This window comes from Sus scrofa, chromosome 17 (assembly GCF_000003025.6).
Source record: "Sus scrofa isolate TJ Tabasco breed Duroc chromosome 17, Sscrofa11.1, whole genome shotgun sequence".
NCBI lineage: Eukaryota > Metazoa > Chordata > Mammalia > Artiodactyla > Suidae > Sus > Sus scrofa.
The window spans coordinates 8,931,651-8,956,660 of record NC_010459.5 but is presented as its reverse complement, the minus strand read 5'-3'; the positions used below and the strand labels follow the sequence as shown (position 1 = coordinate 8,956,660).

Sequence of the window (25,010 nt, the reverse complement as noted above, 5' to 3'; positions counted from 1 at the left end):
AATGTTAATTTCTGAGGGTTTATTCTGATGATAGAAATACGGTTGGATGTGGTATATTGATTCTGTGTCTTCCAACCTTACCAAGCTCATTTAGTAGGTCTTGTGGAGTTTTGGTAGATTCTCTCAGATTTTCAGTGTGACCAAAGGTTGGGAAGCGTCTTCATTCTTAAGCTACTCTCTTTCTAAAGACAGTTCATCTTCAAGACTTGCAGCCAGCCAGCACCTTCTCTGTCCAGCTAACCAGCCCATGAAGTTGTGCTATGAGTGTAGCCACAGACAGCACAGAAATTTCTGGAAATGTCTGTGTTTTGGGAGAACTTCACCAAAGCAAGCAGCCTGACCCACAAGGTGGAGTTCGCTAACTCCTATTAGGAAACCATGCTGCCTGCTGATTCGCAGCCAGTTTCACTTCTTCATTGCCCCTCCGATGCCTTCTGTTGCTTGACTTTGACCATGGCACTGGCTGGAACCTCTGGTATTGTGCTGAAGAGGAGCAGAAGAAGCTGTTCCTGTCTTAGTCCCTGTATTCTGGGAGGAGCATTCCGTTTCTCCTCATTAGATACAGTGTTGGCTGCGGGTTTAATCATAGGTCTCCATCTTCTCGGAGAAGTTCCCTTGTATTCCTGGTGTGCTGGCAGGTTTTCTCAGGACGATGTGGAGTTGTGTCAAGTGCATCTTTTTACCTACCGACAGGATCGTATGGTGTTTCTTTTTAGTTTGTTAATATGGAGATTGACCTAAGTTGATTTGGAAAGAGCGAAACAGCCCTGCATTCTGCATTCTTGGGATAGACCCCATTTGGACAGATTATCCCTTGAAGGTATTTTTGGCTTTAATTGGCTGATGTCCTGTTTAGAATTTTTACCCCCGTTTTCATGACATAGCTTTCTTGGAATACCGTTTACTGGTTCTGGCTTGAGGATAATGCTAATTTCACAGAATGAGTGGAGCACTGTGAGGCATCTTCCTTGTTTGAGGAGAATTTGTGTGGAATTGGTATTATTTCTCCCAAAAACACTTGGTAGATTTCACCAGCGTAGCCATCTGGGCCTAGAATTTTCCTTTGTGGGAAGGTCTTTCCCTGGGGCTCTCGTTCCTTTTTCAGATAGAGGGCTATTTGGCTTACTTGTTCTTTCTGCATTGCGCTTTGGTAATTTTTCTCTTTCAAGGAACTTACCCATCTCATCTGAGTTGTCCAATTTGTTGCCCTAAGGTTTATGATATTACTCTGTCATCCTGTTCATATGGGTAGACACTGTAGCAAGATCACATTACTCCTTTTGGAAACTGGTAATTTGTCCTTTCTCTCGTTGTTTCCTTACCGGCCTGGCTAGAGGTCTATCCCTCGTAGGGATCCCCTGGAAACATTTGGTTTCACTGAGTTTTCCACATTGTGTTATTTGTCCTCTTTCTCATTGAGTTTTGCCTTTGATGTTTCTTTTTTCCTTTCTTGTGATTTCTTGGAGTTTAATGTGCTCTTTTGCTGGTTTCTTATGGAGCAAGCCAAGGTCACTGATTTGAGACCTTTCTTCTTTTCTGAACCAGACATTCAATGCTATAAATTTCCCTGGATGTAAGCAGCATCCCATCGATCGTGGGATAACGTGTTTTCACTTTCAGTTCCACTCAAAATGCATTCTAATTCGTCTTCTCATTGCTCCTTTGCCTCAAGGGTTATTTAGATTCCAAATATTTGAGTGTTTTCCAGAGGTATTGTCATTCTTCATTTCCAGTTTCATTGCTTTGTCACCAGGGAACACACTTGGTATGACTTAGATCTTTTTGGCTTGCTCCTTTTATTAAGCTGTATTTTATGACCCAGAATATAGTCTCTTCTGGTAAGTGTTCTCTGGCTACTCGAGAAGAATATTGGTGTTCAGGTCTATCATATCCCTGCTGCTTTGCAGCCTGTCAACTTTATTGAGGGAGGGCTAGTGCCATCTCAGAATATAATTGTGTATTTGTTTCTCTGTGCAGTTCTCTCAATTTTTACTTCATGGGTTTTATGAAAATTCAGTTATTTATTTTTTTAATTCATTTGTTTTTGGCCCTGCTGGTGGCATATGGGAGTTCCCAGGGCAGGGATCAAACCCACACATCCACAGCAACCAAAGTCACTACAGTGAGAACAGGGGATCCTTAACCCACTGCACCACTGGGGAACTCCCTCTTCTCATGTTCTGACCTGTGCTGTCTGCTTTGGTTCCACCAGACTCTCAGTGTCATCACGTCAACTCAGGGAGCCTGGTGGCCTCCAGGTCAGTTCCTTCTGCCTGTGTTGGGGCCTGGACATTCTCTCAAGGCAGTGAGCTGGGGTGTTCTTCAGGCTAACCTCGTGTGTTTTCAGGGAACATTGTCCTTCCTTGCCTGAAGCCCCTGGTCTGGAAGAGCATTTGTTATGTATTCTGTTTGTGTTCCTTTTGCTTGTTTCAGGTAGGAAGGGAATCTTGCACATGTTCCTCTGTCTTGGCGAGGAGCAGATGGCAGGAGGACGTGGGCACAGGCTGTGCACTGTCTACAGTGTTCTTCTTCCTTCTTTGCTCCGTGCTTCCGGCTCAGCCTTCATTTCTCAGTGTGGTCATCTCCTCCTTGGGGAATCTTCCCTGGACCCAGTCTACATCCAGTTACGTTGTTGATCATGGACCTCTCTTGTCTTATAGTACCTCTCTGAGTTTTTCTTTGTTTGTCTCTCTCTTCTACTAGACTCGAAGCTGAACAAGAGCCAGGGGTCTTGTGTGTTTTATCTGCAGAGCTTATTCGCATGCTTCCACATTATACATATCCAATGTGTATTGTCTCATGTTATGGATGAGTGAATGTACCAAGCACCCCACCCTTTATCCACAAGAATTGCTCATGTGTTTTGTTTGTTTTTCTTTTCTCCTGAATGCAGGTTCTCTTAGCTTAGGTGCAGTTCTTGCATACGAAAGATCGCTAGAACTTAAAAACAACCGATGTGAACACCTTAAAGCAAAAGTTAAAAACATGGAAAGTACGATCAGTGGCCTACGAAAGGAGCTATCAGAAACAAAAGAAGTGAAGTCCCAGTTAGAGCATCAAATGGCAGAGTGGCAAGGAGAGCTCTGCAGCTTGAGGTACTGAGCATCTTGGTTTTACCATTTAACTGTTTTCATGATGCAGTTATAGAAGAGATGTTTTATAAGTGCTATCTTACCTTCTAGGATTTTAGAGGGGAAAATCTTCATTAGTATTGTGGACTGTGATTTCCTGAAGATAAATCAGCAAGTTCTTAACAGTGAAAACGTCTGATAATTTAATGCATATAATTGCACATAATCATTTTCATGACTGTACCTACCTCCACTTTATGAAAACCTTGTTGCTTGTTTATCAGATTGAATTTTGGTTTTTGTTTCATTTTTCTGTGTTGTATTTAATGATACAAGGAACACCTTTTCTATGAATTTATGTCTTCATTTTTAATTATTTACTTTGAAAAAATTCTTTTTTTCTTCTGTCTTTTGACCTTTTACAGCCACACCCGTGGCATATGGAGGGTCCCAGGCTAGGGGTCTACTGGGATCTGTTTCTGCCGGCCTTGAGCCATGCCAGAGCCAGAGCCATGCCAGATCCCAGCTGCATCTGCGACCTACACCAAAGCTCATGGCAATGCCGGATCCTTAACCCACTGAGCGAGGCCAGTGATCAAACCCACAACCACATGATTCCCAGTGGGATTCATTTCCACTGCGCCATGACAGGGTCTCCTGAAAAAATTCTTTAATCTCATATTTTTTGGATTAATTAAAAGAACTGTAAAAAAAAGTCTTGAATCCATTGTACTCTTGTCATTTTTTTGTTTTTGTTTTTTCTTTTTCTGGTTGCACTCTTGGCATATGGATGTTCTGGGGCCAGACACCAAACTGACAATGACATGGAGACAAGCCCAGTCCTTAACCCCTGTGCCACAGTGGGAACTCATTGGTCCATATTTCTGAATTGTTCTCAGAGAAGATTATATTATGTTAGGTTTCCACCCACAGGCTTATGAAATGACCATTTTTCTCAAGACAGAAGCTTTTAAAATACTTTGCAGGTTTCTTCTTAACATCTGTGTGGATGTGGATAGAAGAAAAGTAAAATGGAAAGTGAGTATTAGTCAACATATTTCTCACACAAAGATGAAATTACTTCTGTGGTCTATGCTGAAAGCACATATTTTTCTTTATTGTTTAATTAATATGGATCATATCTTGCTTAGAAGAGCGTTTAAAATGATTCATTAAATAGATTATTTTTAACATGGTAAGTTGAAAGTGTCTCAAAAGAAAAAAAATCATAAAAAGCACAGGGCAGGGAGTTCCTGCTGTGGCACAGCGGGATCACGATCTGGCATTGTTTCTGTGGCAGTGAGATTTTGATCCCTGGCCTGGCCTGGTGAGGTAAAGACCTGGCATTGCCCCAGCTGTGATGTATGGTATGGGGCCAGGAACTTCCACATGCTACAAGTGTGGCCCAAAAAGAAAAACAAATAATACGGCCATAGATATTAGACTCCTTAGCTTAGTTTGATTGTAGTAATCCCCAGATAGATGTTCTCTATAAGATGTCTACAGATGATATCGTGCACTATAGATGTGGGGACTTGTAGATGCAAAAGACATCTACAGATGTTATCTTGTGCTATAAATCATTTGGGGGTACACGGAATAGTTCAGGAAGCTGCACGGACATTTCTAGTGAACTTATAAACTTGTTTCTAAACAACAGCTTCTTTTAGTTAGTAACTGCATTCTCTCTTCTAATGGAGAGTCATTATGACTGAGTGGGAACAAAGGGTAGTTTTCACCTCTAATTTTCCTGAATAATTTTAAATTTCAACTTCCGGCACTATTCACTGGTTACTACTGATTAAAACTTACTTAGTAGCAAAGTGTTTTTCTTTGATTGCTTTTTTGTTTCTTCTTAGTGTCTACCCATGGCATAAGGAGGTTCCCAAGACTGGGGGTCGAAATAGATCACTAGCCCCTGGCCATCACCACAGCCACAGCAATGCCAGATCCGAGCTGCATGTTTGACCTACACCAGAGCTCATGGCAGTGTGGGATCCTTAACCCACCAAGCAAGGCCAGCTATCGAACCTGCATCCTCATGGATACTAGTCAGATTCATTTCTGCAGAGCCATGGCAGAAACTCACTCACTGCTATCTTTTAAGTATTACTATCTCTGTGAAGAAACCAAAGTGACAAATTAACACTAGAAGACCCACCTGCTGTGTAGCACATGGAATTGTATCCACTCACTTGTGATAGAACATTTTGGAAGAGAATAGGAGAAAAAGAGTGTATATACATGTATGTCTGGGTCACTTTGCTATAAGGAGAAATAGAACATTCTCAATTAACTATAATAAAAAATTTAAAAATTAAAACCATGAGACCTAGAAGTGAAAAATAATTGGAGAACAGAGACAGACATATCATTGGGATATTACACAGTGTGTGAAGAGCCAGATCATCGAATGAACTTTTTCTTTCTAACAAGACAGATTTTAAGGTAAGCATATTTATCCACAGATTATCCTTAAAACAAGAAGAAGAACAAAGAAAAAAGGCAGATATGTTATCTGAAGAAATTAGAGAGCAGTTAAGAAGAGAAGAAGAGCAATGTAGTAAAGAAACTGAATTGAAACAGCAACTTGAACTCACTGTCGAAGGACTACAAGGGGAATTGAAGGCTGTGAGAGACAGGCTGAACCAGGTAAATTAATCCTTGGTGAAATGTTCATATTTCTGACACCATTTCACCAGTATTATTTCTCATATCCCTTTGATTTAATATGTATCATGTAGGTCTGAAACAAATAAAATGTCATCTCCTCCTAATTATGAACCCTGCCATTTATAGCTGAATTATTCACTTGCACTTCTTGGCTTCTAAGAGCCCTATATATATTTTATGAATGGAGGGATGCTAGGTAAATTGAGCTTCTTCATGAAAGTAATGATTGGCATTTTGGGTCCATTCAACAAAGTAATATTCTAAGGTGGTACAACCACTATGGAGAACAGTACAGAGGGACCTTAGAAAACTATACATAGAACAATCATATGACCCAGCAATCCCACTCATGGGCATAGATCTACTTTTTCCTTTGCTTTTCTTTTTTTTCCTTTCTTGGCCACCCAGCAGCATATGGAATTCCCAGGCAACTCCAAGCCGCATTTTTCGGAGACCAAACCAGACCAGACCAAAGCCATGCAGTGATGCCGCTGATCCCATTGAGTCACAGTGGGAACTCCAGCAAAATAATGTTCTTACTTCAAATCCATGGCTTCATTTTGGCTTTTTGTTTGTTTGTTTGGCTCTGTTTGGCCCAGAGCATGCAGAAGTTTCTGGGTCAGGGATTGAACCCGCACAGCAGCAGTGACCTGAGCCACAACAGTGACAACCCTGGATCTTTAACTGGCTCAGCCATCAGGGAATTCCAATTTTGAGTTTTTTATGTGAAAATACAGGCTAAATTAAAATACAGTGCTTTAAATCTATGATGGAGTGAACGGCATGTAAAGCAATTTTCTTTCGCCACACCTTACCTGCCTGTATTTTTGCTCTGTGATTAATTTCGCTATCATTTAATTTAAAATTTGAATGGTTCATGTGGGATAACTATCTTTGTGCTTAAAGAATGTCACTTCCTTTCAACATTTTCTTCCTTCAATTTCTGCCCTTAAGCTTTTGACTCCTTTTAAAAGGTATGAGACCAAAAACCTAAAGAAATGTGTCCACAGGTTGTAGAAGCCAAAATGTGTGTGTATGCACTTCCATATGTATATATTTTAAAAACCAGCACTGTGTATCCCAGAAGCTGTACAGCATTTTAAGAGCTTATATAAGTATATTTGTGGGGGCAGGTGGCATTTCTGGCCCTTTGGGTAAAGTAACATTTTTTGTAATTTTGGTGGCTTCCCCCACAGCACATGAAAGTTTCTGGGCCAGGGATTGAGTTTGCACTGCAACTGCGGCAGCACCAAATTCTTGAACTCACCGCCCCTGGCTGGGGATCAAACCTGTACCTCCACAGTGACTTGAGCTGCTGCAGTCTGATTCGTAACCCACTGAGACATAGCGGGAACTCCTAAAGTAACCCTTTTAATTCAGATCCATTGTCTGCAGCAGTCATGTCATGACATTTACGACAGCCTCATCCAAGGAGAGGCCTTTAATGTTTTCCATAGGAATTGATGAACTCTCCATAATTGCAAAGCTACTAGTAGTCATAATAGATATTCTTGGTTTCGCCAGTGATTTTACTTCCTTGATAGATTAACCGGGACATCATCCCTTCCACCGATGGCAGGGAGGAAGCGGAGGGCCAGTTCAGAGACCCTGTGTTGGATGTCATCCTTCTCCTTGTGAGAAACTTACCACTTTGCTCCATGTGGTATCCTGTTTCAGTGCAAGGAACTTTTGAGAATAGTGATAGATATGCCACAGTATATGCTTAGTTACAATTTATTTATGGAGAAGTATCTTATTTTTAGTAAAAGAGTTCAATCGAATGTCCCACCTATTTCCCACTGATTAATATTCTAACATTAATAAGAGGAAATAAAAGTTATTGCAGCAGCAAATACTCTCATGATTTTCTAAGAAGAGCTCTATGCGTTTGACCTGATTTACCATTAGTGTATTCACCAAGAGTGAAACCTCAAGCTTATTTTGGGTTTCTATGTATCATACTCCAGAAGTACTTGTGGTTTCGTGTAAGCGGATTCATAGTAGAAACAGAAGACCTTGCTTATGTTTTTAATCTCTTCATCCTAGAAATGTCCTAGAGAGGGAATCGATTAGTACAGTGGCTAGCTTTGTCAGTTATCAGTAGATGTAATTCTTGCAACTGACTGTAAAACATGTTAGGAAGTTTAAATATTTATGAACTCTTCTCTGGAAGAAAACATTTTAGGAAATTCGGTCTGTTCAAAGTATGTACAGAGAAAAGGCTCTTCCTGTAGGGTGGCTGGACACATTAGACATCAGAAGCCATGCTTAAGTGGAGTTAGATTCATTCCTTTTTTATTAGATGCCTTCTGGGCTTCTTGTAATTTGGAGAAAACCCTTTCTAATCCTGAGCATTTTAAAAATTCTCTTGTGGTTTCCTTTTTCCTTTCATGGAGTGATTGTCTTCCATTCAATTTTTGAACTTCAGGGGATTCCTGCTTGTGGAAAGTCTGAGAGATGTATCCAACCTTTATTTCTGTCCAGTTGGATTGCCACTCACTGCAGTCATCTCATTGAATAAACACATAGACTAGTGTTTCATTTCAGAGGAAAGCATGGGTCAGTTTATTGAGTACAGGCTAAAAATCTCCTTTGCTTTTACTTAGGTTTCTGATAGTCACGAAAAAGCAACAAATCTGTCGCATGAAAATCTCATGATGCAGGATGAAATTGCCACGTTAAAACGAGAAATAGACACAATAAAAAATGAGAACCAGGAAAAGGAAAAGAAATATTTAGATAACATTGAAATTGTAAAACAAAAGAATGATGAACTTCAAAAGGCAATAAAACTTAATGAGGAAAAATTGACACAGACATACAGTGGACAGCTTCATGATCTGACAGCTGAGAATACAAGGCTGAAGTCTAAACTGAAGAAGGAAGAACAAAAGAAAGAAAGCCTGGAAACAGATGTTGCATTATATTGTTCCAAGCTGACTACTGTCATGCATGACCATCAGCAAAGTCAGACATCAAAAAGAGACCTGGAACTCACCTTTCAGAGAGCAAGAGATGAGTGGCTATGTTTACAGGACAAAATGAATTTGGAGATGTCTAACCTGAAAGATCATAATGAGCTACTTTTGCAGCAACAGAGTGACACTGAAAGTAAATTCAACAGCATAGACATTGAGCTGCATCACACAAGAGATGCTCTCAGAGAAAAGTCTTTGGTATTAGAACAGGTACAGAGAGAACTGAGCCAAGCACAGTGTCAGAAGAAGGAAAGTGAAGACCTGTGTCGACGTGAACAAGGCAAAGTGAAGGAATACATGGGCAAGCAGGAGCGCTTGGAGGAGAGATTAGCCCAACTAGAGAGTGAAAACCTGTTTCTGCGACAACAGCTGGATGACGCGCAAAACAAAATCGAGAGCAAAGAGAAGATGGTAATGGATAGCCAAGAACGGTTTCAGGATATCCTGAAGACCTTTCAAGACCAAAAGGAAAAGGAAACTCTGATGCTGCAGGAAAGCCTTAAGAAGTCAACCAATGAGCTTCATCTTCTCAAGGAGAGGCTGTCTCGGGCTGAAAATGTGAAAACACAGAGAGCCGTAAGTATCCAGAAAGAGAAGGGATTCTCAGACTTGCTGAAGGGAAGTTCAGAGTAACATTTATGGTGACCACAACGGAATCTAGTTGAATGTCAAAACTGATATCTATATGTCTGTATATCTATATAGATATGTATATGCTATCAATCAGCTTAAAAGCCTACCTTGTAATCAGCAAACAAAAATTAGACCTGAGAGGTGCTGGGCTTTGGGTAAAGACATTGTGTCACCTATGCAGTTGTAAGAGATGATGTTATAAATTGTTCGTAGATATAGACGTTTGTTAACGATGTACTGTTATGGTGCCAAGACGATAATTTCTGTCTCTGTGTCACCACATTGTGAGAGCATGATGGAGAAGATAAGTGAAATGCTCATACCTCAGATGAGTATTTTGACATTAAGATTCGGTTGTGTGGATGACCTTGCCAGCCCATCAAGATTTCCCAGAGGGACTCATGTATGAGTGCTGTGTCTCATAGTTCTTTTCCTTCAGTAGCTTTTCAGATCTTTCCCTTTGGTATAATGTTAGTTTTATTCATGTCCATTTGATGTAAGTTTGGAAATATTTCAATCTCAAATCATGTATTCTTATGACGTCTCAACTCTTTAAAGGCATCTCCTTTTCATCAAACCATAATCTGGGACCCATGTGGTGAGTTTTGGCAGACCTGCATTTGACTTAATCTTCCCATTGCTACTTATAATTTACTTTGGCCATTTTTACGAGTGACTGGTTCCTCATTCTCATTTCACGCCTGAGCTGCTCTTATTTGATATGAGTTTGTCCAACCCAGATTGATATGAGTTTGTCCAACCCAATCAATCAGCTCTGATTGATTAGTTTGGCATTGGATTCCCATTTTCAGCCTAATGCGAGGTGGCAGGATTCATGAGGCACCTACATAGAGTGGGTTGGGGGAAGAGCAGCAGGGGCTGCGGTCAGGGAGGCAGGTGGAGGCCAGGTTATCAAGGGCCCTGGAGGCCATGGGCATGGCCTCATTTTTATTCTGAGTGAGGAATCAGTTGGAAGGACTTGAGCATGGGATTGAATGTGTGAGGAACTCTGTTTGGGTTTGGTTTCATTTTTAATTATAGTGAGGTAGAGTTGATTTACAGTGGGAAATCGGAAGGTAATTGGAGCCTCTAAGAAAAAGGAAGGAAGATGTTACACAGCGTGGAATTTACTGTTACTTGTTTGACCTATACACCTATTTTTTCCTATTTCTTTCTTTCTTTTTTGGGGGGCGGGGTGGTGGGCTGTGCCTAGGGCATGTGGAAGTTCCAGGGCCAGGGATGGAACCCACACCACAGCCCCAAACCACTGCAGTGACAACACTGGATCCTTAACCTGCTGGGCAGCAAGAGGATGTCCTTATTCTATTTCTTTTTCACATCCATTTCTTTATGAGATTTCAGGAGGTGGTAAGCTCTGCCAATTCATTGGCGAGGGTGGAGGAGTGGGTGGCAAGGGTGAATCTGTCCTCTAAGTAACTTAGTGTTGATAAGACAAGAGGGTAACACCTTCTGAATCTTTCACCAAATTCCATGAGCTGAAAGGTGCACATGCGAAGGGAAGAAGGTGAGTTGATGTCTGTGGGGATAGTTTTTGAATTACCTATGTTGGAGTTATCTGTTATTAATATAAATAATAATAGGGTGATTTATAAAGTCAGTGGCAGTGTATCTTATTAGGCAGTTATGGGACAGCATCAACAAGAACTGGCTGGGAGTTCCCGTCATGGCACAGCACAAGCGAATCTGACTAGGAACCATGAGGTTGCAAGTTCGATCCCTGGCCTTGCTTAGTAGATAGATTAAGGATCCCATGTTCCTGCGGCTGTGTTGTAGGCTGGCAGCTGTAGCTGTAATTGGACCCCTAGCCTGGGAACCTCCATATGCCGTGAGTGCAACCCTAAAAAAGCAAAAAAAAAAAAAAAAAGAATTTAAAAAATGATTACTGGCTGATAAACTGAAAAAGCTGTCCAGGTCAGAGGCTTCACTGGAAGTCAAGCCACATTATTGTGCTAATTTAGAAGATGAGGCATAAGATTTAAAAAAGAAATTACAAATCACAAGTCAAGTATGTTTGAGATTGTTAAATGTGAGTGTCTACAGTTAATGTATAACACAAAGTGTTTCAGGAGACTAATTTTCAAAGACAGCTTTCTTTTTTATTTTCATCACCATTATTTCATTACCATTTTATTGCTTTATAATGCGCTTATTTCTTAAACTCTGACTTTTATTCTGCTGTTTTGTATTATATAATTTTTCTTAGGCTATTTCCCCTTGGGAAAGTAGAGAATGATGCATCACTCCTCACAGAACTTGAGAGTCTGTTTTTTTCTATTAAACAGTAAGTTTTGGTGATGTCTCTATCACCATGATGAAGCAAGCCAGATAAAAGTCAGAGGATACTGTTTAAGGAATGTTCCAGAAAACTGTCATTTCTCATCTTCACTTTTGTGAAAGAGTATAGAATATGTGTATATTTCTTTCTTGGATTTCACATTATCTTGTGCGGTGAGGTCATTCTACAAGCCAGTTGAAGTTAGGCATTGCCTTTATTTTCTTTTCAAATTAACTGTATTGTAAATGCATGGAGATATTTAGATCTTGTCTAGTTTGCATAGCCAAAATAAAGAATTAAGAAATTATCTAGATGCTACCATTGGATTAAAAAAATGTATTGAGATATGCTTCATAGGTCACATAATCCACTCCTTTAAGATGTGTAGTTCAGTATCTACTAGTTTATTCAGAGTTGTGCAACTTTCACCACAATCAATTTTGGACCATCACCCCAAAAAGAAACCCTGTATCTCTTCGGGGTCGCTCACAGCCTCCATCTCCCTCAGCCCCAGGCAACCACCAGGCTAATTCCTGTCTCCATAGCTCTGCCTGTTCTGGGGGTTTCATACAAATGGGCTCACATGGAATTTTGTCCCTTGTGGTTAGCTTTTTTCATTTGACATAAAGTTCTCAAGGTTCCTCCATGGTAGAGCCCGTTATCAGCACTTCCATGTCTGTTCCTTGTGGAACAGTACAGTGTTACATGGTCAAAACATTGACCCACTCATCAGCTGATGGGCCTTTGGGTTGTTTCCACATTGGGGCTATAAATAATGCTGCTGTGAACATTCCTTTTCAAGTCACTGTGTTGACTCGTTTTATTCCCTGCTGTTGGATTTTCTCCTGTAAGTTAACTGGCTGATGTCACCTTTTCTTTGCCTTTCCTCATGCTGTCCTTTCTGTCTTTTCCCTTTCTTTTCCTGTCACCTAATCCTCCATTTATTCAGACAGGGCTTCCAGTCTCTCCTTCTTTTCACATGAAGCTTTCTCTGACTGTTCCTCTTGTCATTGACCCTATTCTCATCGTGTAGAACAGTTTATCCTGTCATTTTTACTCTGTTTAATTTTTTTTTCGTAAGAGATAATCTTGTCTTAAGTATAAATTTGTCTAACAGGGAATATGAAACTATATGCATGGCACCAGTCCTTGCATAAACTGAAAATATTTTAGCTTAAGTGTTACTAGGATAAGTTTAAGCACTTTTATCATATGCATAATTTCCTTGTGTAGATATTGGTATGAAAAAGCTTTTATTAAATGGTATTTTAATCAATAAATACAAAATGGAAAGTACTTGAACTCATAGGGAAGAATTGTTCAATTAAATGTTCACTTTTGCCCTCACTATAAAAAAAAATCTAATTTTCTTTAGTATGAACCTAAAAGTGGAATTTACAGATTGATAGCATTTGACTAACTGTAAAGTTCTGAGAATAGCTTTTCTTTTCTTTTTGTTTTTGTGTTTTGCTTTTTTTAGGGCTGTACCCATAGTGTATGGAAGTTCCCAAGCTGCGGGTCGAATCAGAACTGCAGCTGCTGGCCTAAACCACAAGCAGAGCAACTCAGGATCAGAGTCATGTCTTGGACCTGCCTCACAGCTCAAGGTCAATGGTGGATCTCTAACCCATGGAGTGAAGCCAGGGATCAAACCCACGTGCGCGTGGATACCAGTCGGATTTGTTTCCATGGCACCACAGTGGGAACTTCCAAGAATAGCTTTTCTGATATCCATTCTCCATAAGCTGAATTTTCTCATCTGAGTCCATGCTAAAATAGGTTGAAATAAACAGTCCCTGGGAATAAACCGATTCAGAACTTTGACCTAATAGCCATGCCACTGGATTGATTCCTCCAACGGTCATGGAAGTCTTGTATCACTCAATCCAGGAGGTGCTCTCTGCATTGTAGTCTGTGATCACTGCCCACTGAGTGGTGCAGAGAGGAAGTAAGTTCCAAATGACTATATAAGTGGAAAAAAGTACTAGTTGTTTGGTGGAATTAATGGAAGATTTTGAAGTATTGGGCATATACTCTGGGCCTCAAGCTCCCCACAGACAGCAACTTTCACTAAAAAGACTGATTTGAGGGTGATTTGTATATGAGACCATGTCCGTTAGCATGCTAGGTGCCTAAATATTAAATTGTTGAGAACATACAGTATAGCAAGAGGAATAATGCTGATGGCAAACCCTTAGCACTTGCTAGGTGCCACCCAGTCTTCTAAGTACATTATGCGTATTCCCCATTGTAATCTTACCAATATCCCGGTGAGGTAGATGCTATTATTATCTCCATTTTACAGATGGAGAAACTGAGAAGGAAAATTTAATTTGCTCAAGGACATGGGGCTAACAATGGATGGGATTGAAACAGAGTCGTACATGCTGGCTCCTGAGAAGATACTGTCTCTCTAAACTAGTCCACTAGACCTCTGGTTGACAGAAAAAGCAGTATTAATCATCATCATCACTAGAAGTGCCACAGTGACTCGCGGTGTGGATATTTAATGTTGTAGTTGAGTGTAGCTTAGAAGACAATAATGTACATGCAGAGTTCCCATTGTGGCACATTGGAAACGAACCCAACCAGGAACCATGAGGTTGCAGATTCAATCCCTGGCCTCACTCGGTGGGTTAAGGATGCGGCCTTGAGGCTGTGAGCTGCGGTATCGGTCGCAGACCTGGCTTGGATCCTGCACTGCTGTGGCTGTGGCATAGGCAGCAGCTATAGCTCTAATGAGACCCCTAGGCTGGGAACCACCACATGCCACAAGTGTGGCCCTAAACAACACAAAAATACACACACACACACACAGACGTATGTGTGTGTATGTGTACACGTATATGTGCGTGTGTGTGTGTGTATATATATGTTCATGGGTATATATATATTTACATATTCCTATATGTGTGCACACGTGTGTTGTCTCCGTACATATGTCTGCACATATACATGTGTGTGCACATGTATGTGTGTACCCATGTGTGTATGTGTACACGTGTGTATTTATACGTGTGTCTGTGTGCGGGTGCTTACACATGAATGTTTCCTGTAAGGAAATTCTCTCTTTCCCCCATCTGCCAACGTATAAATGTGTATATTTATTTGATGAAATGGAATTTAATGCATTAATAATATTACGTTTAATGCGAGAGGAGAGGTTGATAACTTGCAAAGGACCAGACAGGAAATATTTCAAGTTTGTGGGCTCTAAGGTCTCTGTTATAACAACTCCTGTCTATGCTAGTGGCACAAAAAGTAGCCATAAACAATATGCAGATGAACACGACAAGAGAGCAGGTATATCTGTACTAGATTATCAGTAGGTAACAACCGTGGTTTCCTTTATTTTAGTTGCAAGAAGCACAAGATCGATATATGGAGGCCGCGAAATGTATTGAGAAGATGCAGCATCAAGTGCAAAAGTAAGATTTAAAGCAGCACAGAGAATAAGTAGGGATTAAGTACGAAGCACCTAGGCAGTACAGTGTAAGAATTATACCAGGAAAGATGACAAATAAGACATCATTGGGGAGCCGGGTAAAAATTTCAGTTTTGGGGTGTTGTGAAATGGCTTTTCCCCATTATTTCTAAATTTCTCTCATTATCCGCAAAACCCTGCTAGAAAAACAACAAAATGGCCAAAACATCTACCTTTCAAAAATTTCTGAATTTCTGCAATGGAACCTGTGGATGTTTGTGTACAATTGGTGTGGTGGTCTTAACAATCTATGTGTGAGGATAATTATTTTGAAATACACATTCTAGGCTTGAAAAGGAAAATGCCGAGTTAAAAGATACAAACAAAATGCAAGCGGGCACAATTGAAGAGCTTCAGAGAAACCCGCCGGGTCCAAGTTCGGTAAGTCGGGTTTTTTCTGTCATAACCGAAAAGGAATTTTAATTGTGTTACCAATATTATATGAGACTATTTTAGAAAATAGGAAGAGTCTCATTGATGAAAAGCAGTTACGGCATCGATAGTGGCACTCTTTGCTACGAATAGCAGAATTCCTCTTTATAGAAGACATTAACTGAATTCATAAAATGAATGATTGTCGTAGGAAGATTTTAACTAGAAAGATTGTGGAAGCGCTCCCATTGTGGCTCAGCGGCTTATGAACCCTACTAGTATCCATGAGGATGGGGCCTCGCTCAGTGGGTTAAGGGTCCAGTGTTGCCAAGGCTCTGGTATAGGTCTCAGCAGCAGCTCTGATTCAACCCCTAGCCTGGGAACTTCCGTATGCCACAGGAGTGGCTTTAAAAAAAAATAATAATAAAGAGAGAGACAAGAAGGAAAGAAAGAAAGCGAGGAATAGAAAAGTTGAGGACTGAACATCCAGGGTTAGTGTCATTTAGAAACGAAGTAGGCTTAGAGGAGGGCCTCTTCGGGTCACATTGTGTAAGTTCAGTTGAGTTCTCTGGAGGAAGAGTGTCATAAATACCAAGGGAATAGATCAGCACTATGTGATAAATAAGGCTAAGGCTACAGTATATTTCTCAGTACCCACCAATTGGGAGCTTAGAATTTGAGATGAAAACTCTTAATCTTCTTTTTAGCGCCATCTCATGTTCCATTAAGTATATCTTTGAAGCCTTACACTCTCCTTAGACTTCTGGTTACCAGTTCTTTCTCCAGGTGGAAAGCAGCTGTGTTAAGAACACTTCTCTCTCGATCTCTCTCGCGCTCTAGTAATAATTTGCGGCATTCAGGGAGTGGTAGATGATCATGTTTGAATACCTGAGTGAATTCTTTTATAAAGTCAAAGTCCGTACCACAGTAGGACTTAAAAAAACAACAAAACAGAAACCCCCCCAATCTTTTATTATTATTTTTTTCCTTTTAGGGCCGTGCCTCCAGCATAGGGACATTACCAGGCTAGGGGTCGAATCGGAGCTGCATCTGCAGGCTTACGCCAGAGCCACCGCAATGCCAGATCTGACCTGCATCTGTGATCTAGAGCACGGCTTGTGGTCACGTGGGCTCCTTAACCCACCGAGCAGGGCCAGGGGTAGAACAACCCGCATCCGCATGGATACCATGCCCGGTTCTGAACCCACTGAGCCACAAGAGGCATTCGCACAGGAGTATTTGTAAGCACATAGTTGTAGAGAAATACAACTCAGCATTATTAGGAACATACTCTGAACACCAACCTTTGTCTTGTATGTAATATATTTTGATTTTTTTACAAAGTTTGCTCGTCCATAATACATTTTCACATATCTCATATATATATATATATATAAATATATAATCTTTGAATATATAAAGACAACCTATAAAGCAGAGGCTTTTGATTCTATCCCTAGTAGTATCCTAGTAGTATTGATACATTACTGATCTAGTGTATCTAAATGCTGAAATATATTGTATAGATTGAGAGAGAGTCCGGACGGACGAGAGACGTAACAGAGAGAGTGGAGTTAAGTGAGAACAGGGAACTTCCTGTTTGAAAATATGGAAGTTATTTCAAATTCACCTTAGGAAAAGTGTTAGCTGTCATCATCACTAGAAGTGCCACAGTGACTCGCCGGTGTGGATATTTAATGTTGTAGTTGAGTGTAGCTTAGAAGACAATAATGTACATGCGGAGTTCCCATTGTGGCACATTGGAAGCGAACCCAACCAGGAACCATGAGGTTGCAGATTCAATCCCTGGCCTCACTCGGTGGGTTAAGGATGCGGCATTGTTGCCGTGAGCTGCGGTATCGGTCGCAGACCTGGCTTGGATCCTGCACTGCTGTGGCTGTGGCATAGGCAGCAGCTATAGCTCTAATGAGACCCCTAGGCTGGGAACCACCACATGCCACAAGTGTGGCCCTAAACAACAAAAAAATACACACACACACACAGACGTATGTGTGTGTATGTGTACACGTATATGTGCGTGTGTGTGTGTGTATATAAATGTTCATGGGTATATATATATTTACATATTCCTATATGTGTGCACACGTGTGTTGTCTCCGTACATATGTCTGCACATATACATGGGTGTGCACATGTATGTGTGTGCCCATGTGTGTATGTACCCATGTGTGTATGTGTGCACACGTGTATTTATACGTGTATTTGTGCGTGTGTGTGTGCGTGTGTGTGTGTGTGTGCTTACACATGAATGTTTCCTGTAAGGAAATTCTCGCTTTCCCCCATCTGCCAACGTATAAATGTGTATATTTATTTGATGAAATGGAATTTAATGCATTAATAATATTACGTTTAATGCGAGAGGAGAGGTTGATAACTTGCAAAGGACCAGACAGGAAATATTTCAAGTTTGTGGGCTCTAAGGTCTCTGTTATAACAACTCCTGTCTATGCTAGTGGCACGAAAAGTAGCCATAAACAATATGCAGATGAGCACGACAAGAGAGCAGGTATATCTGTACTAGATTATCTGTAGGTAACAACCGTGGTTTCCTTTATTTTAGTTGCAAGAAGCACAAGATCGATATATGGAGGCCGCGAAATGTATTGAGAAGATGCAGCATCAAGTGCAAAAGTAAGATTTAAAGCAGCACAGAGAATAAGTACGGGTTAGGTACGAAGCACCTAGGCAGTACAGTGTAAGAATTATACCAGGAAAGATGACAAATAAGACATCATTGGGGAGCTTGGTAAAAATTTCAGTTTTGGGGTGTTGTGAAATGGCTTTTCCCCATTATTTCTAAATTTCTCTCATTATCCGCAAAACCCTGCTAGAAAAACAACAAAATGGCCAAAACATCTACCTTTCAAAAATTTCTGAATTTCTGCAATGGAACCTGTGGATGTTTGTGTACAATTGGTGTGGTGGTCTTAACAATCTATGTGTGAGAATAATTATTTTGAAATACACATTCTAGGCTTGAAAAGGAAAATGCCGAGTTAAAAGCTATAAAGAAGCTGCAAGCAAGGGCAATTGAAAAGCTTCTGAAAAACCCGCTGGCTCCAAGATCGGTAAGTCGGGTTTTTTCTGTCATAACCGAAAAGGAATTTTAATTGTGTTACCAATATTATATGAGACTATTTTAGAAAGTAGGAAGAGTCTCATTGATGAAAAGCAGTTACGGCATCGATAGTGGCACTCTTTGCTACGAATAGCAGAATTCCTCTTTATAGAAGACATTAACTGAATTCATAAAATGAATGATTGTCGTAGGAAGATTTTAACTAGAAAGATTGTGGAAGCGCTCCCATTGTGGCTCAGCGGCTTATGAACCCTACTAGTATCCATGAGGATGGGGCCTCGCTCAGTGGGTTAAGGGTCCAGTGTTGCCAAGGCTCTGGTATAGGTCTCAGCAGCAGCTCTGATTCAACCCCTAGCCTGGGAACTTCCGTATGCCACAGGAGTGGCTTTAAAAAAAAAAAAATAATAAAGAGAGAGACAAGAAGGAAAGAAAGAAAGCGAGGAATAGAAAAGTTGAGGACTGAACATCCAGGGTTAGTGTCATTTAGAAACGAAGTAGGCTTAGAGGAGGGCCTCTTCGGGTCACATTGTGTAAGTTCAGTTGAGTTCTCTGGAGGAAGAGTGTCATAAATACCAAGGGAATAGATCAGCACTATGTGATAAATAAGGCTAAGGCTACAGTATATTTCTCAGTACCCACCAATTGGGAGCTTAGAATTTGAGATGAAAACTCTTAATCTTCTTTTTAGCGCCATCTCATGTTCCATTAAGTATATCTTTGAAGCCTTACACTCTCCTTAGACTTCTGGTTACCAGTTCTTTCTCCAGGTGGAAAGCAGCTGTGTTAAGAACACTTCTCTCTCGATCTCTCTCGCGCTCTAGTAATAATTTGCGGCATTCAGGGAGTGGTAGATGATCATGTTTGAATACCTGAGTGAATTCTTTTATAAGGTCAAAGTCCGTACCACAGTAGGACTTGACAAAACAACAAAACAGAAACCCCCCCAATCTTTTATTATTATTTTTTTCCTTTTAGGGCCGTGCCTCCAGCATAGGGACATTAGCAGGCTAGGGGTCGAATCGGAGCTGCATCTGCAGGCTTACGCCAGAGCCACCGCAATGCCAGATCTGACCTGCATCTGTGATCTAGAGCACGGCTTGTGGTCACGTGGGCTCCTTAACCCACCGAGCAGGGCCAGGGGTAGAACAACCCGCATCCGCATGGATACCATGCCCGGTTCTGAACCCACTGAGCCACAAGAGGCATTCGCACAGGAGTATTTGTAAGCACATAGTTGTAGAGAAATACAACTCAGCATTATTAGGAACATACTCTGAACACCAACCTTTGTCTTGTATGTAATATATTTTGATTTTTTTACAAAGTTTGCTCGTCCATAATACATTTTCACATATCTCATATATATATATATATATAAATATATAATCTTTGAATATATAAAGACAACCTATAAAGCAGAGGCTTTTGATTCTATCCCTAGTAGTATCCTAGTAGTATTGATACATTACTGATCTAGTGTATCTAAATGCTGAAATATATTGTATAGATTGAGAGAGAGTCCGGACGGACGAGAGACGTAACAGAGAGAGTGGAGTTAAGTGAGAACAGGGAACTTCCTGTTTGAAAATATGGAAGTTATTTCAAATTCACCTTAGGAAAAGTGTTAGCTGTCATCATCACTAGAAGTGCCACAGTGACTCGCCGGTGTGGATATTTAATGTTGTAGTTGAGTGTCGCTTAGAAGACAATAATGTACATGCGGAGTTCCCATTGTGGCACATTGGAAGCGAACCCAACCAGGAACCATGAGGTTGCAGATTCAATCCCTGGCCTCACTCGGTGGGTTAAGGATGCGGCGTTGTTGCCGTGAGCTGCGGTATCGGTCGCAGACCTGGCTTGGATCCTGCACTGCTGTGGCTGTGGCATAGGCAGCAGCTATAGCTCTAATGAGACCCCTAGGCTGGGAACCACCACATGCCACAAGTGTGGCCCTAAACAACAAAAAAATACACACACACACACAGACGTATGTGTGTGTATGTGTACACGTATATGTGCGTGTGTGTGTGTGTATATATATGTTCATGGGTATATATATATTTACATATTCCTATATGTGTGCACACGTGTGTTGTCTCCGTACATATGTCTGCACATCTACATGTGTGTGCACATGTGTGTGTGTACCCATGTGTGTATGTGTACACGTGTGTATTTGTGTGTCTGTGTGTGTCTGTGTGTGTTCGTGTGTTTACACATGAATGTTTCCTGTAAGGAAATTCTCTCTTTCCCCCATCTGCCAACGTATAAATGTGTATATTTATTTGATGAAATGGAATTTAATGCATTAATAATATTACGTTTAATACGAGAGGAGAGGTTGATAACTTGCAAAGGACCAGATAGGAAATATTTCAAGTTTGTGGGCTCTAAGGTCTCTGTTATAACAACTCCTGTCTATGCTAGTGGCACGAAAAGTAGCCATAAACAATATGCAGATGAGCACGACAAGAGAACAGGTATATCTGAACTAGATTATCAGTAGGTAACAACCGTGGTTTCCTTTATTTTAGTTGCAAGAAGCACAAGATCGATATATGGAGGCCTTGAAATGTATTGAGAAGATGCAGCATCAAGTGCAAAAGTAAGATTTAAAGCAGCACAGAGAATAAGTAGGGATTAAGTACGAAGCACCTAGGCAGTACAGTGTAAGAATTATACCAGGAAAGATGACAAATAAGACATCATTGGGGAGCCGGGTAAAAATTTCAGTTTTGGGGTGTTGTGAAATGGCTTTTCCCCATTATTTCTAAATTTCTCTCATTATCCGCAAAACCCTGCTAGAAAAACAACAAAATGGCCAAAACATCTACCTTTCAAAAATTTCAGAATTTCTGCAATGGAACCTGTGGATGTTTGTGTACAATTGGTGTGGTGGTCTTAACAATCTATGTGTGAGAATAATTATTTTGAAATACACATTCTAGGCTTGAAAAGGAAAATGCCGAGTTAAAAGATACAAACAAAATGCAAGCGGGCACAATTGAAGAGCTTCAGAGAAACCCGCCGGGTCCAAGTTCGGTAAGTCGGGTTTTTTCTGTCATAACCGAAAAGGAATTTTAATTGTGTTACCAATATTATATGAGACTATTTTAGAAAATAGGAAGAGTCTCACTGATGAAAAGCAGTTACGGCATCGATAGTGGCACTCTTTGCTACGAATAGCAGAATTCCTCTTTATAGAAGACATTAACTGAATTCATAAAATGAATGATTGTCGTAGGAAGATTTTAAGTAGAAAGATTGTGGAAGCGCTCCCATTGTGGCTCAGCGGCTTATGAACCCTACTAGTATCCATGAGGATGGGGCCTCGCTCAGTGGGTTAAGGGTCCAGTGTTGCCAAGGCTCTGGTATAGGTCTCAGCAGCAGCTCTGATTCAACCCCTAGCCTGGGAACTTCCGTATGCCACAGGAGTGGCTTTAAAAAAAAAAAATAATAAAGAGAGAGACAAGAAGGAAAGAAAGAAAGCGAGGAATAGAAAAGTTGAGGACTGAACATCCAGGGTTAGTGTCATTTAGAAACGAAGTAGGCTTAGAGGAGGGCCTCTTCGGGTCACATTGTGTAAGTTCAGTTGAGTTCTCTGGAGGAAGAGTGTCATAAATACCAAGGGAATAGATCAGCACTATGTGATAAATAAGGCTAAGGCTACAGTATATTTCTCAGTACCCACCAATTGGGAGCTTAGAATTTGAGATGAAAACTCTTAATCTTCTTTTTAGCGCCATCTCATGTTCCATTAAGTATATCTTTGAAGCCTTACATTCTCCTTAGACTTCTGGTTACCAGTTCTTTCTCCAGGTGGAAAGCAGCTGTGTTAAGAACACTTCTCTCTCGATCTCTCTCGCGAGATCGAGAGAGAGGTCAAAGTCATAAGGTCAAAGTCCGTACCACAGTAGGACTTAAAAAAACAACAAAACAGAAACCCCCCCAATCTTTTATTATTATTTTTTTCCTTTTAGGGCCGTGCCTCCAGCATAGGGACATTACCAGGCTAGGGGTCGAATCGGAGCTGCATCTGCAGGCTTACGCCAGAGCCACCGCAATGCCAGATCTGACCTGCATCTGTGATCTAGAGCACGGCTTGTGGTCACGTGGGCTCCTTAACCCACCGAGCAGGGCCAGGGGTAGAACAACCCGCATCCGCATGGATACCATGCCCGGTTCTGAACCCACTGAGCCACAAGAGGCATTCGCACAGGAGTATTTGTAAGCACATAGTTGTAGAGAAATACAACTCAGCATTATTAGGAACATACTCTGAACACCAACCTTTGTCTTGTATGTAATATATTTTGATTTTTTTACAAAGTTTGCTCGTCCATAATACATTTTCACATATCTCATATATATATATATATATAAATATATAATCTTTGAATATATAAAGAAACCCTATAAAGCAGAGGCTTTTGATTCTATCCCTAGTAGTATCCTAGTAGTATTGATACATTACTGATCTAGTGTATCTAAATGCTGAAATATATTGTATAGATTGAGAGAGAGTCCGGACGGACGAGAGACGTAACAGAGAGAGTGGAGTTAAGTGAGAACAGGGAACTTCCTGTTTGAAAATATGGAAGTTATTTCAAATTCACCTTAGGAAAAGTGTTAGCTGTCATCATCACTAGAAGTGCCACAGTGACTCGCCGGTGTGGATATTTAATGTTGTAGTTGAGTGTCGCTTAGAAGACAATAATGTACATGCGGAGTTCCCATTGTGGCACATTGGAAGCGAACCCAACCAGGAACCATGAGGTTGCAGATTCAATCCCTGGCCTCACTCGGTGGGTTAAGGATGCGGCGTTGTTGCCGTGAGCTGCGGTATCGGTCGCAGACCTGGCTTGGATCCTGCACTGCTGTGGCTGTGGCATAGGCAGCAGCTATAGCTCTAATGAGACCCCTAGGCTGGGAACCACCACATGCCACAAGTGTGGCCCTAAACAACAAAAAAATACACACACACACACAGACGTATGTGTGTGTATGTGTACACGTATATGTGCGTGTGTGTGTGTGTATATATATGTTCATGGGTATATATATATTTACATATTCCTATATGTGTGCACACGTGTGTTGTCTCCGTACATATGTCTGCACATATACATGTGTGTGCACATGTATGTGTGTACCCATGTGTGTATGTGTACACGTGTGTATTTATGTGTGTGTGTGCGTGTGTTTGTGTGTGTGGGGTGGTGTGTGCTTACACATGAATGTTTCCTGTAAGGAAATTCTCTCTTTCCCCCATCTGCCAACGTATAAATGTGTATATTTATTTGATGAAATGGAATTTAATGCATTAATAATATTACGTTTAATGCGAGAGGAGAGGTTGATAACTTGCAAAGGACCAGATAGGAAATATTTCAAGTTTGTGGGCTCTAAGGTCTCTGTTATAACAACTCCTGTCTATGCTAGTGGCACGAAAAGTAGCCATAAACAATATGCAGATGAGCACGACAAGAGAGCAGGTATATCTGTACTAGATTATCAGTAGGTAACAACCGTGGTTTCCTTTATTTTAGTTGCAAGAAGCACAAGATCGATATATGGAGGCCGCGAAATGTATTGAGAAGATGCAGCATCAAGTGCAAAAGTAAGATTTAAAGCAGCACAGAGAATAAGTAGGGATTAAGTACGAAGCACCTAGGCAGTACAGTGTAAGAATTATACCAGGAAAGATGACAAATAAGACATCATTGGGGAGCCGGGTAAAAATTTCAGTTTTGGGGTGTTGTGAAATGGCTTTTCCCCATTATTTCTAAATTTCTCTCATTATCCGCAAAACCCTGCTAGAAAAACAACAAAATGGCCAAAACATCTACCTTTCAAAAATTTCAGAATTTCTGCAATGGAACCTGTGGATGTTTGTGTACAATTGGTGTGGTGGTCTTAACAATCTATGTGTGAGGATAATTATTTTGAAATACACATTCTAGGCTTGAAAAGGAAAATGCCGAGTTAAAAGATACAAACAAAATGCAAGCGGGCACAATTGAAGAGCTTCAGAGAAACCCGCCGGGTCCAAGTTCGGTAAGTCGGGTTTTTTCTGTCATAACCGAAAAGGAATTTTAATTGTGTTACCAATATTATATGAGACTATTTTAGAAAATAGGAAGAGTCTCACTGATGAAAAGCAGTTACGGCATCGATAGTGGCACTCTTTGCTACGAATAGCAGAATTCCTCTTTATAGAAGACATTAACTGAATTCATAAAATGAATGATTGTCGTAGGAAGATTTTAAGTAGAAAGATTGTGGAAGCGCTCCCATTGTGGCTCAGCGGCTTATGAACCCTACAGTATCCATGAGGATGGGGCCTCGCTCAGTGGGTTAAGGGTCCAGTGTTGCCAAGGCTCTGGTATAGGTCTCAGCAGCA

At 40.8% G+C, this 25,010-nt stretch overlaps 2 protein-coding genes across 2 annotated transcripts in view; both read left to right on the top strand.

The window, feature by feature from the left end:
* On the top strand, positions 5,571-9,355 carry LOC110257478 (ankyrin repeat domain-containing protein 26-like). The gene is made up of 2 exons (XM_021078202.1): positions 5,571-5,723; positions 8,351-9,355. Exons 1-2 carry the CDS (start codon positions 5,583-5,585, stop codon positions 9,353-9,355), a joined length of 1,146 nt encoding a protein of 381 aa, XP_020933861.1. The 5' UTR covers positions 5,571-5,582.
* Positions 14,995-25,010, top strand: part of LOC100628139 (restin homolog) — a 36,605-nt gene continuing 26,589 nt past the window's right edge. Inside the window, exons 1-6 of the mRNA XM_021078201.1 lie at positions 14,995-15,079; positions 15,423-15,516; positions 18,089-18,159; positions 21,556-21,649; positions 24,157-24,227; positions 24,571-24,664. Coding sequence (XP_020933860.1) covers positions 15,033-15,079; positions 15,423-15,516; positions 18,089-18,159; positions 21,556-21,649; positions 24,157-24,227; positions 24,571-24,664 — 471 coding nt within the window. The 5' untranslated portion in view covers positions 14,995-15,032. The remainder of the gene's footprint in view (positions 15,080-15,422; positions 15,517-18,088; positions 18,160-21,555; positions 21,650-24,156; positions 24,228-24,570; positions 24,665-25,010) is intronic.

Bases quoted from the DNA above. Each gene is read 5' to 3' on its own strand.
- LOC110257478 (XM_021078202.1), top strand. From the start codon at position 5,583: ATGTTATCTGAAGAAATTAGAGAGCAGTTAAGAAGAGAAGAAGAGCAA. The intron at 5,724-8,350 runs GTAAATTAATCC...GCTTTTACTTAG, and splicing joins TGAGAGACAGGCTGAACCAG to GTTTCTGATAGTCACGAAAA.